A 13,929-nucleotide genomic window follows, 5' to 3' on the forward strand; every position below is an offset into this window, starting at 1 on the left:
TGTTCGCCCATTCATCAAATGATGGGTGTTTGGCTTGTTTCTACTTTTTGGTTATTATGAGTAATGTTGCTATGAATATTTACTGGCAATATTTTATATGGACAATAGGTTTTAAATTTTCTTAGGTGCATACTTCGGAGCAGAAGTGTTTCCTCATACGGTAACTGTGTCTAAATTTTTAAGGAATTGCCAGACTGTCTTCCAAAGAAGTTGCACATTTTACGTTCCTATCAGTAGTGTACTAAAGTTTCTGATTGATCTACATCCTTGCCAACACTTACCTTCCTTTGGATTACAGCCATCCTACCGGGTGTGAATTGGTATCTCACTGTTGTTTTGATTTGCATTTCCCTGATAGCTAATCATGTTAAGCATCTTTTCGTGTGATCAGGTAGCCGTTTCTGTATATTCTTTAGAGAAATGTGTATTAAGTTATAGCCCATTATTAATTGGGTTGTCTTTTGATTATTCTGCTTTAAGAGTTCTTTTTCTTCCCTTGGCAACTATTTTAATATTTTTTATTATTTATTTAAAACTTAAATCCAAGTTAGTTAACATAGAGTGTAGTAATAATTTCAGGAATAGAAGTTAGTGATTCATCACTTACATATAACACCTAGTGCTCATCAAAACAAGTACCCTCCTTACTGCCCCTCACCCCTTCAGCCCTTCCCCCTGCCCCCCCATGCAACACCCTGCCAGCAACCCACAGTTCTTTGTATTTAAGAGTCTCTTAAGGTTTGTCTCCCTTTGTTTTGATATTATTTTTGCTTCTCATCCTTTATGTTCATCTGTTTTGTTTCTTAAATTCCACATATGAGTGAAGTCATACGATAGTTATGTTTCTCTGACTGACTTATTTCGCTTAGCATAATACACTCTAGTTCCATCCACGTTGTTGCAAATGGCAGGGGTTCATTCTTTTCGATGGCTGAGTAATTATTCCATTGTGTGTGTGTGTGTGTGTGTGTGTGTGTGTGTGTGTATACATACCACATCTTCTTCATCTAATCATCAGTCGATAGACATTTGGGCTCTTTTCATACTTTGGCTATTGCTGATAATGCTGTTATATAAACATTGGGGTGCACGTGCCCCTTTGAATCAGCACCCCTGTATCCCTTGGTAAAATACCTAGCAATGCAATTGCTGTGTCATTGGCTAGTTCTGTTTTTCATTTTTTGAGGAACCTCCATACTTTTTTCCAGAGTGGCTGCACTAGTTTGCATTCCCACCAGCGGTGCAAAAAGATTCCTCTTTCTCCACATCCTTACCAACATCTGTTGTTGCTGGAGTTAATTTTTAACCATTCTTACAGGTGTGAGGGGGGATCTCATTGTGGTTTTGATCTGTATTTCCCTGATGATGAGTGGTGTTGAGCATTTTTTCATATGTCAGCCATCCTGATGTCTTTGGAAATGTATCTATTCATGTCTTTTTGGATTATTTCTTCACTGGATTGTTTTTTTGGGTGTGGAGTTTGATAAGTTCTTTATAGATTTCGGATACTAACCCCTTATCTGATAGGTCATTTGCAGGTATCTTCTCACATTCCATTGGTTGCCTTTTAGTTTTGCTGATGGTTTCCTTCTCTATGCAGAAGCTTTTTATTTTGATGAGGTCCCAATAGTTCATTTTTGCTTTTGTTTCCCTTGCCTCTGGAGACCTGTCCAGTCAGAAGTTGATGCAGCTGAGGTCAAAGAGATTGTGGCCTATTTTCTCCTCTAGGATTTTGAGGGCTTTCTGTCTTATGTTGAGGTCTTTCATCCATTTAGGTCTTTCATCCTTTATATATTCCTTTATGTTTATCTTTGAGTATGGTGTAAGTGGTCCAGGTTCATTCTTCTGCATGTCACTCTTCGGTTTTCCCAGCACCACTTGCTGAAGAGACTTTTTTTTCCATTGGATATTCTTTCCTGCTTTGTCCAAGATTAGTTGGCCATATGTCTGTGGGTCCATTTCTGGGTTCTCTGTTCTGTTCCAATGATCTATGTGTCTGTTTTTGTGCCAGTACCATACAGTCTTGATGATTACAGCTTTGTAATACAGCTTGAAGTCCGGAATTGTGATGCCTCCAGCTTTGGTTTTGTTTTTCAGGATTGCTTTGCCTAATGGGGGTCTTTTCTGGTTCCATACAAATTTTAGGCTTGTTTGTTCTAGTTCTGTGAAGAATGCTGGTGTTATGTTGATAGGGATTGCATTGAATATGTAGATTGCTTTGGGTAGTATTGATATTTTAACAATTATGTTCTTCCAATCTATGGGCATGGAATTTTTTTCCATTTTTTGTGTCTTCTTCAATTTCTTTCATAAAATTGTTACAGTTTTCAGTGTATAGATTTTTCCCCTGTTTGGTTAGGTTTATTCCTAGGTATTTTATGGTTTTTGGTGCAATTGTCAATGGGATTGATTTCCTTGATTTCTCTTTCTGCTGCTTCATTATTGGTGTATAGAAATGAAGCTGATTTCTGTGCATTGATTTTTGTGTCCTGTGACTTTGCTGAATTCATGTATCCATTCTAGCAGTTTTTGGTGGAATCTTTTGGGTTTTCCACATAGAGTATCATGTCTTCTGCAAAGAGTCAAAGTTGGACTTCCTCCTTGCTGATTTGAATGCCTTTTGTTTTTTTATGTTGTCTGATTGCTGGACTTCCAGTACTATGTTGAATAACAGTGGTGTGGGTAGACATCCTTGTTGTGTTGCTGACCTTAGGGGGAAAGCTCTCCGTTTTTCCCCATTGAAGGTGGTCTTTTGTATGTGACCTTTATGGTCTTGAGGTATGATTCTCCTATCCCTACTTTATTGAGGGTTTTTATCAAGAAAGAATGCTGTATTCTGTCAAATGCTTTTTCTGCATCTACTGATAGGATCATGTGGTTCTTATCCTTCCTTTTATTAACGTGATGTATCACATTGATTGATTTGCAGATATTGAACCAGCTCTGCATCCCAAGAATATGAAGAATTATTTTAATATATTGCTGGATCCAGTTTGCTAGTATTTTGTTGAGAATTTTTGCATCCATGTTCATCAGGGAAATTGGTCCGTAGTTCTCCTTTTTAGTGGGATCTTTGCTTTTAAAATCAAGGCCTGGTAGAATGAGTTTGGAAGTTTTGCTTCCATTTCTATTTTTTAGAATAGCTTCAAAGGAAGAACAGCTTTAAATGTCTGGTAGAATTCCCCTGGAGAGCTATCTGGCCCCAGACTCTTATTTGTTGGGAGAGTTTTAAGAGTTCTATATGTATTATTGAAAAAATCTCATATGAGATGAAAGTTTTTTAGTTCTTTTCTCTCATTTACTGTTTTCATATTTTTGATGGTATTCTTTGCTGGATATTTTGGGTTTTGATGAAGTCCAGTTTATTTTTTGTTGAATTAAAGACTCAAGAAGTCTTTGCATAACTCAAGGACACAAAGATATATTCCTTTATTTTATTTTCTTGTGAGAATTTTATACCTTCATCTCTTCGGTTTATGATGCATTTTGAGTTAACATTTGTATATGGCTTGAGGTTGGGGTTCAACTTCATTCTCTTCTCTCATTTGTCCTATCATCATGTATTGGGAAAACTTATTTCCCATTGAATGATCTTGGTATCGTCATCAAAATGAGTTTACCATAAATGTAAGATTTTATTTCTAGATACTATTCCCATTCATCTATATTAATCTGCTGCCAGTAATACACCCAGTTTCCTTTTTCTTTTTCTTGCTCCTCTGATTTTCTTGAATTTCTTTGTGTCTTTTCAGCTGCTGTTGTCCATTTCTGCCAAAAAATTTCAGGTTAGATTTAATGAATGTGTTGAATCTGTAGATCAGTTTTAGGTACTGATATTTAAACAGTATTGTCTTATAGCCCGTGAACATTGGATGTCTTTCCATTTATTTAGATCTTCATTAATTTCAACAGTGTTTTATACCTTTCAGAGTTACAAGTTTTATACCTTTTTTTATTGAGCATATTCTCATGTATTTTATTGTTTTTGATGCTGTATGGAAGGAAAGAGTGTTCCTCAACCCTTTTTGGGTGCCTTGCTGTATCTGAAAATTAAATCTGATGAAGACTAACAAGAGAGAAGCATACAGATTTATTTTGTGTAAGTTTTAAATTGACATGAGAGTCTTCATAAGGAAATGAAGATGCAAAGAACCAGTTAGACTAGACTACGTTAGGTTTGATGAAGAGTGGACAATTGGGAAGGACTTGAAAGGTCAGGGAGTGTAAGGTAAGTATACTTGACTGGGGGAACTTCAACAAGCCCTATTTGTTAGGATTCTTCTCAGTTTACCTTTGTCTTTAGAGAGAAAGATGCTGCTTTGCTCTAGGTATAGGGAGGGCACCTGTTATATGAGGGTTTGAGGGAAGTAAGGGTAGGGGAATATCAGAGTGACCTTCCTGCTTCTGCTGTTTCTCAAACTCCTTCAACTTGAAGTATTCATTATGCCAAGGTGCCATATTTGGGGGCTGCGTGTCCTGAACCCCATCAATGCTATTACAGGTGGCATCATGTTCTTAATTTCACTTTGGATTTTTTATTACAAGTGTGTAGAAATACAATTGATTTTTGTTTATTGATCTGCAACCTTGTATATACCCTGCAAGCTTGATAAACTTGTTTATTTGAATAGTTTTTAGTGAATACCTTGGGATTTTCTGCATTCAAGAGCATTGCATCTGAAAATAGAGATAGTTTTACATCTGTATTTCCAATGTGGATACCTTTTCTTTAATTTCTTTCTTAATTGTCCTTGTTTGAACCTTCAGTGCTATGTTGAAAAGTGGTCAGAAAGGGAATCCTTTCCTAGTTGTTTATCTTATGAAGAATGGCTTAACTCTTTTAAATATGATGTTAAGTGTGGATTTTTCATAGATGCCTTTTATCAAGTTTGAGAAATTTCCTTCTATTACTAGTTTGTTGAGTTTTGTTTTGTTTGGCCCAGAAGGTTGTTAGATTGTGTCAAATGCATTTTCTGTGTCTATTGAGATGATCGTGGTGTTTTTGTTCTTTATTCTTTTGATTTATGGTTTATTACCTTAAATTATTTTCAGAGGATAACATAACCGTGTATTCTTTAGGGCATATGTATAATTTTGTCTACATACAGCTGGATTTGGTTTGCTGGAGAGGATTTTTATGTCTGTTCATAAGAGAATATAAGTCTGTAGTTTTCTTGTGATTGCTTTGTCTGTTGTTTTGTATTAAGACAATACTGTCCTTGTATAATGAGTTAGGAAATGTTCCCTCATCCTTGGAATAGTTTGTAAAGAATTGGCATTGATTCTTCATTAGATGTTTGCTGGTAGAATTCACCAGTAATGTCACTGAGGCCTTAGCGTTTCTTTGTGGGAAGTTTTTAATTATTAACTTAATCTAATCTTGTTCTTAGGTCTATTTAGATATTCTTGTTTTTTTTTTTTTTTTTCCCCAGTCAGTTTTGGTAGTTTTTTAGGAATTTGTCCACTTAATTTAAGCTATCTAATTTGTTGGCAAGTCGTTGGTTACGGTATTACCATAATCCCCTTTTCTTTCTGTGAAACCTCATAATGTCTTTTTTTTTTTACTCCTAATTTTTTTCGAGTCTTTGCTCTTCTTTCTTAAGCTAAATTTTGTTGATCCTTAAAAAAAAACAGCTTTGGTTTTGTGTTTTCCTATATTTGTCTATTCTCTATTTTATTAATTTATCCTCTCACCTTTATATTTTCTTTATTCTGCTTGTTTTAGGCTTAGGTTACTTTTTCAAGTATCTTTACCTGGTAGGTTAGTGATTTCAGGAATTTTTTTTGGTAATGTATGCATTTACTAGTTCAGTAAATTTGTTTTATTAACTTTTCCTTATTGAGGTAAAGTTGACATAAAATCATCCCCAAAGAGTACAATTCAGTGGGATTTAATATATTCATAATGTTGAATAATCACTTCCCCTGTCTGGTCACAGAATCCCCACAAAGTGAAACCCCGTACTCATTAAGCATTACTCCCAATTTTTCTCTTCTTTGTGGCCCATTATACTTACCCAAAGTTCATAGTTTATATTGTCACTCGTTCTTGGTAGTGTGCATTATGTGTGTTTGGACAAACATATAATGGTGTGTCCATCACTATGGGATCATACAGAGTATTTTCATTGCCCTAAAAATTCTCTGTTCAGCCTATCCATCATCCCCATCCCTCAACCTCTGATCTTTTACTGTGTTCATAGTTGTGCCTTTTCCAGAATGTCATGTGTGTTGTTAGAATCATATACTATGTATCCTTCTCAGATTGACTTCTTTTCACTTTGTAATATGCACTTAAGGTTCCATCATGCCTTTTCTTGGCTCAGTGGTACATTTGTTGAAGTGCTTAAGAACATGGTGTTGTCAGGCTATCAACAGTTTATTTATCCATTCGCCTACTGAAACCCATCTTGGTTGCTTTAGAGTTTTGGCAATTATAAATAAAGTTGCTATAAACATCTGTGTACAGGTTTTCATCTTTTTTGAGTAAGTACCAAGAAGCATGACTGCTGGATTGTATGGTAAGAGTATGTTTAGTTTTGTAAGAAATTAGTTTTATAAGAAATTGCCACCACACGGTTTTCCACAGGCTGTACCATTTTGCATTCCCACTAGTAATGTGTGAGAGTTCCTACATCCTTGCCCTTATTTGGTTGTTGTCAGTGTTTCAGATTTTGGCCATTCTAATTGGTGTGTAGTGGCATCTGTGGTTGTTTTAGTTTTTGTTTTTTGAGACAGAGCATGAGCGGGGGGGAGGGGCAGAGAGAAGAGAGAATCTTAAGCAGGCTCCCTGTGATGCAGGGCTCTATCTCATGACTGGGAGATAGTGACCTGAAATCAAGAATCAGACGCTTAACCAACTAAGCCACCGAGGTGCCCTGGCATCTGTTTTGTTTCCATTTGCATTTCCTTGCTGTACCTGATGTGGAGCATCTTCTCATGTGCTTATTTGCCATCTGTACGTCTTCTTCGGTGAGGTGTCTGTTAAGGCTTTGGCCCCCTTTATAAACTGTGTTGTTTGGGGTTTTTTTAGTTTTAAGAGTTCTTTGTATATTTTGGATAACTCTTATTAGATGTGTCTTTTGTGAATATTGTTTCATAGTCTGTGGCTTGTCTTCTCATTGTTGTAACATTAACATCTACCATAGTTCTGTTTTTTGTTTGATGTCCTTGTTCCTTGTTCCTGTTTTTGTCTTTCTTGCCTTTTCTGGCCTTTGTGGTTTAATTGAGTATCTTTTATGGTTTTGTTTTCTCACCTTTATTATCATATCAAGTTATAACTTTTTTTCTAATTTTTTTTGTGGTTGCCCCTAGAGTTTTCTATATAGATTAATGATCCAAGTCAGCTTTCAAATAACACTATAGTATTTCATGGGTAGTGTGAGTACTTTATAAGAACAAAAATACCTGTATTCCTTCTTCTAGTCCCTGGTATCATTACTATTACTCATCTCACTTGTACATGAGCATGCATAAGAGTATATGTATATACACACATAAAATACATGTAAGCATACATAACCAACTTATTACTGTGATTTGGAACATAGTAATTTGTTAGATCAATAAAATAAGTAAAATAAAGGTTTTTATTTTACCTTTACTTTTTCCTTCTTCTGTAATCTTGAGTTCTTTATGTAGATCTGAGTTTCTAACTTACATTTTTTCTTTCTTCCTATATAGCTTCTAAATATTTCTCAAAAGGCAAGTCTAGTTGCAACAATTTCCTTCAATTTCTGTTTGTCTTAGAAAGTTTTTATTTTCTCTTCACTTTTGAAGGAGGATTTTATAGGGTACAGAATTCTAAGTGTTTTTTTTTCTCTTAATACTTTAAAATTTTCACTATACTTTTTTTGCTTCTATGGTTTCTAACAAAGCAAATGTAATTCTTATCTTTGCTCCTCTATATGCAAGGTATTTTTTTTTCTTTCTTTCAGGGTCTTTTCTTTATATTTGATTTTTTTTGTAGTGTGAAAACGTGTAGGGGTAGTTTTTTCTCTTTTGCATTTATTCTGCTTTTCTCTGAGCTTTCTGGATCCATGGTTTAATGTTTGACATTAATTTGTAGAAATCATCATTCTTTTTAAAATATGTATTCTGTACCTTTTTCTTTTCCTTCTGGTATTCTTGTGCATATGGTACATCTTTTGTTGTCGCATAGTGCTTGGTTACTGTTTTAGTCTTTATTCTCTGATATCTGTGTTTTTATGGTTCTGATGCATTCTCTAGTTCAGGGATTAATTTCATCAGCTGTTTCTAGTCTCCTGGTAAGCCCATTTAAAGACATTCTTGTTACAGTGTTACTGATCTTTCATATTTTAGGTACTTTCTCAGGCTTTCCATCTCTCTGCTTATATTGCTCATCTCTTCTTGCATGCTGTCTGCTTTATTCATTAGACCCCTTAACATAATTGTTTTAATTTTTATTAAAATTTTTTTTTTAAAAATTTATTTACTATTGAGAGACAGAGACAGTCCGTGAGCAGGGAAGGGGCAGAAAGAGAGGGAGACACAGACCTGAAGCAGGCTCCAGGCTCTGAGCTGTCCGCACAGAGCCTGACATGGGGCTCGAACTCACAGACTGAGAGATCATGACCTGAACCGGAGTCGGATTAACCAACTGAGCCACCCAGCTGCCCCTATTTATTTTTATTTTAGAGAGAGAGTGTGCGTACGTGCATGCGAACTGGGTAGAGGGGCAGAGGGGGAGATAGAATCCCAAGCAGCCTTCACACCCAGAACGCTCTCAGCACCATGAGATCATGGTGGTGAGGTCACGTCCTGAGCTGAAATCAAGAGTTGGATCCTCAACTGACTGAGCCACTCAGGTGTTGTTTTTGACTAGTTCTAGAATTCCTGCCTGTCTGGTTCTGATGCTTGTACTGTCACTTCAAATTGTGTTTTTTGCTGTTTAGTATTATTATTTTTTCTTGATAGACATGTACGGGGTGAAAAATACAGTAAATAGATACATATAAACACTAATATATACACATATATATTTATGTATATTTCTCAGTACCTCCCTTCTTACTGCCTTAGGTGGGATAGGATAGCTAGAGTTGGCTGGAATTGGGTATTTCCCTTGTTGCATATGGAATAGTAGACCTGACTGGAGTTGGGTATTTCCCTTCGCTGGGTCATTTGGCTCTGATAATAAATACCTCATCAGGTTAGGCTCTGGGGAACTAGTTGCTTGATAGGGCATGCCTTTTTGAGAACACAGTGCTCTGGATTTCTTTTCTGCTTCTGTTCCCTGAAGCACAAGGGGATTTTTCTCCAGTATTTATGTATGAACCTGGTCTAATTCCTGGACTTGTATCTTAAAATATTTTGGGCCCTCTCCTATGACTGAGTCCCCCTGGAGTTTTTAACCTCAGAATTGTCCACACTGAATCTCCAGCAGTTCAGGAGAATGAAACAGTTCAGGTTTTCCAACCTTGGCCCTGGTGTACAGGGTAGTTTTCTTTCATGAGTCTGTGTTCTGTGTTCTGTGACTCCCCGTATTCACCTGTCTCTCCAGTCTGGGGGACAGTGATTTGCGTTGTGTCATCCCTTCTCTTACATATCCGAGAAGACTTTGGTCAGCCTTTTACTTGTTAGTATTGAGTGATAACTTCCAAACTCCTTTTATGGGGAACTTTAAACCCCTAACCCTTAAATAGCCTTTTTTATGTTGAAATCAACATGTGAGAAGAGTTGTTTGTGAATTAATTTATGTCATTTCAGATCGAATAGTTGTGTATTTTCTATGATATGAATGGAATGGAGTAGCAGGAAATCCTAACTGAAATTGTTTTCGTTAATTTTAATTTTCAGTTTCTGAAATACCTTAAAACTGCACTGACAGCTAATTTTTGTCCTATCTTTATTCATGTAGATTTGAAACCAAAATTGATTCGTTTCATGTCACTGGCTTACCAGATAATTCAACAAAACCTCACCTCCTTTCTTCCTTGGATGATGCTACGTCACTCTTCCAAATTATATTTGAGATAAATCCGTTAGATGAAACTGCTGCTCAAAGGTGTATCATAGAAGCTGAACCTTTAGAAATGATATATGATGCGGTAAGCATTTTTAAATACCTAAGTTTTAATGCATTTCAGTTTACTTTGAGTTTGTGCCTAATGTTAATGATACTTACTTTAACAGAGAACGGTGAATAGTATAGTGGAATTTTTCAGACCTCCAAAAGAGGTAAATCTAGCACAGCTCACTTCAGCAACTTTGATTAAACTTGAAGAATTTCGTGACAAGACAGCAACAGGTAAGTGCCAGTATTAATGTTGTTATATTCAGCAGCAGCATATTGTATACTAAACTTTTAGTCATGTTTAACTTACTTTAGTAAACTGTACTTTAAATTTATGCTTCTGGATTAGAACAGTTTTGTTTAAACTAATTAGTACTTTTATATTTAAAATCAAATATAACGATCATTTCTTACACTCATGTCAAACTTACTACCACACTCAAGTTAATTGCAAATTTTGTTAGGATTTTTGCAATTCTGTTCATGAGGGAGTAAACCTGTCTTTTTCCTTTCAGATAAGGAATTCCAGATATTAATATATTGGCCTCAGAAAATAAGAATTCTTGTTTTATTCTTGCGGAGAGTTTTTGTAAGATGGGGTGTTACTTCCTCCTTCAATATTTGGCCTAATTGAACAGTAAAACCATATAGGCTTGGAGGTTTCATTGTGGAAGATTTTAAGCTACAGATTCCATTTTTAAAATATATTAAAAAAATACATTTTTAAGGACACCTGGGTGGCTCAGTTGGTTAAGCATCTGACTGTGTATTTCACCTCAGGTCAGGATCTCATGGTTTGTGAGTTCGAGCCCTGCATCGGATTCTGTGCTTACAGCTCAGAGCCTGGAGCCTGCTTTGGATTCTGTGTCTCCCTCTGACCCTGCCCCTACCCCATTCATGCTCTGTCTGTCTCAAAAACAAATAAACGTTAAAAAAAGTTTTTTTTTTTTTTTAACTTAGAAAAGAGAAAGTTTAGTTAATATAGAATGCCTGTTTTATGAAACTTATTAGCTTCCAATGATGAGTGCTTCCCTTTTTACTTGCCCTGCATTAATTTGTGTGTTTAAAGTTTTCTCACAGTCCACATTCACTTGAGCAGTTAATAAAAGATATTAAATTTTTCTTCTTTCTAAAGTAATCTGGGCAGAGCGCCTGGGTGGCTTAGTAGTCAGTTAAGCATCTAACTTGATTTTTGACTCCGGTCATGATCTCAAGTTTGTGAGTTCGAGCCCTGCATCAGGCTCTGCACTAGCATTGCGGAGCCTCCTTGGGTTTCTCTCTCTCCCTCTCCCTGCCCTTACCCTTGCTTGCATGCACTCTCTCTGTCTCTCTCTCAAAAAATCAAACATTAAAAAAATAATCTGGCATTTTTTCATTTCAGTCTTCTAAGACCTCTGTTGTTGTCAGTGATTTCTAGGAAAGTGTTAATATTGATTAATGTCAGCAGCTGGGATGTGACTTTACCAAGTGTTCCCTTAAGTCAAAGTCTTACCGGTTAAGAGTTTTAAGTTGTCTTACTATATCGTGCTTTTCCAGGTTCAATGTAATCTTTGAAGAGCCAGATGGATTAAAAAAAAACCACAGGAACAGAGCTCTTTGGTTTTTCAATCACATATTTTCTTTACATAATTCAAAGAAGGCTGGTTTTGTTTTTGCTTCCATAATGTTACTTCTGTTCTGACTATAACTAAAAACTGCCTTTGAAACAATGAACTCCTCCTCTCTCTCCCCGCCCTCCAAATATACCAGGCATTTAATCTTTCTGACATTTCTATAGATTCTTAAAAGTTTTATATTTGTTTTTGGTAGTATCTTTCCTGTTGTCAGTGTCTCCTCAAAATCTGAGATTATTGCATAGACTGCTTTTTAGGTATTTTTGACATTTTAATTCTTGGGTGAAATTCTCACTTGAGTGGTTTCCAATTTTAATGTCAAAGTGTTAGCTTTAGAACCCCATTTTTGTTAAGTCTGGATTATATCTCTAATTGAAATCAGAATTCATTTAGTTCTGCCTGTCACAAAATATAACATGAAATTGTCATTTTTGGGGCGCCTGGGTGGCGCAGTCGGTTAAGCGTCCGACTTCAGCCAGGTCGCGATCTCGTGGTCCGTGAGTTCGAGCCCCGCGTCAGGCTCTGGGCTGATGGCTCAGAGCCTGGAGCCTGTTTCTGATTCTGTGTCTCCCTCTCTCTCTGCCCCTCCCCCGTTCATGCTCTGTCTCTCTCTGTCCCAAAAATAAATAAACGTTGAAAAAAAAAATTAAAAAAAAAATTTGGTTACCTCATCATTTAAAAAAAAAAAAAAAAGAAATTGTCATTTTTCTCCTACCCTTTCCTTTGTATTCACTTTATCTTTGTTGGTAAAAATGAGATGTGCTAATATTCTCCTGTTTTTTCTTTCTCCTAAGAGAAAACATTTTAGCCAAGTAAAGTAAAAAATTCACTTCATGTTTTGATGAGACCTTCAAGAGCTGTCTAACTAGTTTAAGCATCATATCGTTAGGCTCCATTACCTCTCAGTTTTATGATTGCATTTTGAATACATTATTCACTTCTTTTTCACAGAGAGCTGGGCGTTATGTTTTTCATAATAGTGCCTTCTCTGGTTTTTACTCATTTTCCCCATGATTTTCTCCATCTGAGTATGTTTTATATTAGATTGCAGGTAATTAATTACCTTAATTCTAGAAGCTATAGGGTTTGCATTTACCCATCTACTGTTAAAATCTCACATGCCATTTATAGTTCAAATTCTGTGTATTAGTATAATACATACTCAGTAGAATTCATAAGCATAAGGTCAGACCTGTTTTCTGATTGATTCTTCCTAATTGTAGAAACCATTACTTGTTATTGTTACATATGAATGCATTGTGTTGGAGACTTACCATATTCCTTCAGATTTGTAGACATTTTTTTCCTAAGATTTGTTTTCCTAAGCTTTTTTTACTTAGGAAAGAATTACCAAAACAGTAAATATCCACTGTATAAACTTCAGATGTTATAGAAATATTTTAGAAAGTGGAGGTTTTTAGCATATTACCATCGAAAGGTAACAGACTTTACAATTTGAAGTCTGTTCTTCTAATTCTGTTTCCTTCTGTACACAAATAGTATTATTATGTAGAATAAATGCTAATCGTATGAAAAAGTGGGGTGCTACTATGTTCTTGAATTTAAAAAAATTCAGTAAGTTACTTTTAATATTTTTCCAGAAAGTTAAAATTTACTAATTTGGGAAGAGACTTACCTGTTAAGAGCTTTATATATTTTGGTTCTTCATTCATTCCCCCCTTCCATTTTTGATTTTTTTTTTTCTATATTAGCCTCTATTATTATCTTCTTCCTATATAACCTGATTTGTTTCTTGTATTCTTCATTTTTTCTTAGGAGTGAAGGTTTTCAGATCTTTTCCTTTTTTGTCAAGTAGGGGGATCAGCTTACAGAACACACACATGTATGTAGTTAGTTACCCTTGTCAAATGTGGTTGTTCTGACAAATATGGTCATTTAGTAAAACCTTTCTTTTGACATGTAAGGCTTGCAGGGAGTATCTAGGGACTTGGATTTGTAGAATCAGGCATATATGAAACAGATTATATTGGATGAGGAAGTCTTAGAAATGGAAATGAGGGTAGAGAAATGCTTAACAGGAGATGGAGTATCTTGAATGCTAGATTGTCCCTTCTGGCTGCTTCTTGAGACTGTCATACCTGCCTCCGCAAACAAACCTCAGTAAAACCACATTGTCTGTGTTTGAATACAGATCACTTGGGGGGAAAAATTAACAACTGTGCTTTGAGTCAGTTCTGTACTTCAGTTCCAAGCTTATTAAATGTTTCATAGAACATAATTTTTTTTTTTTTTAATTTTTTTTTTCAACGTTTATTTATT

The 13,929-nt window shown here is 35.7% G+C and overlaps 1 protein-coding gene across 5 annotated transcripts in view; it reads left to right on the top strand.

Moving 5' to 3' along the window:
* VPS13A (vacuolar protein sorting 13 homolog A) overlaps nt 1-13,929 on the top strand; it is a 256,968-nt gene that overhangs the window by 49,868 nt on the left and 193,171 nt on the right. For all 5 annotated transcript variants that reach the window (XM_025931580.2, XM_086685038.1, XM_025931583.2 and 2 more), the window contains 2 exons: nt 9,881-10,070; nt 10,156-10,270. In XM_025931580.2, coding sequence (XP_025787365.1) covers nt 9,881-10,070; nt 10,156-10,270 — 305 coding nt within the window. The remainder of the gene's footprint in view (nt 1-9,880; nt 10,071-10,155; nt 10,271-13,929) is intronic.

The sequence above is a fragment of the Puma concolor genome, chromosome D4, assembly GCF_028749965.1.
Source record: "Puma concolor isolate L17-30 chromosome D4, mPumCon1.1.hap2, whole genome shotgun sequence".
NCBI classification, from domain to species: domain Eukaryota; kingdom Metazoa; phylum Chordata; class Mammalia; order Carnivora; family Felidae; genus Puma; species Puma concolor.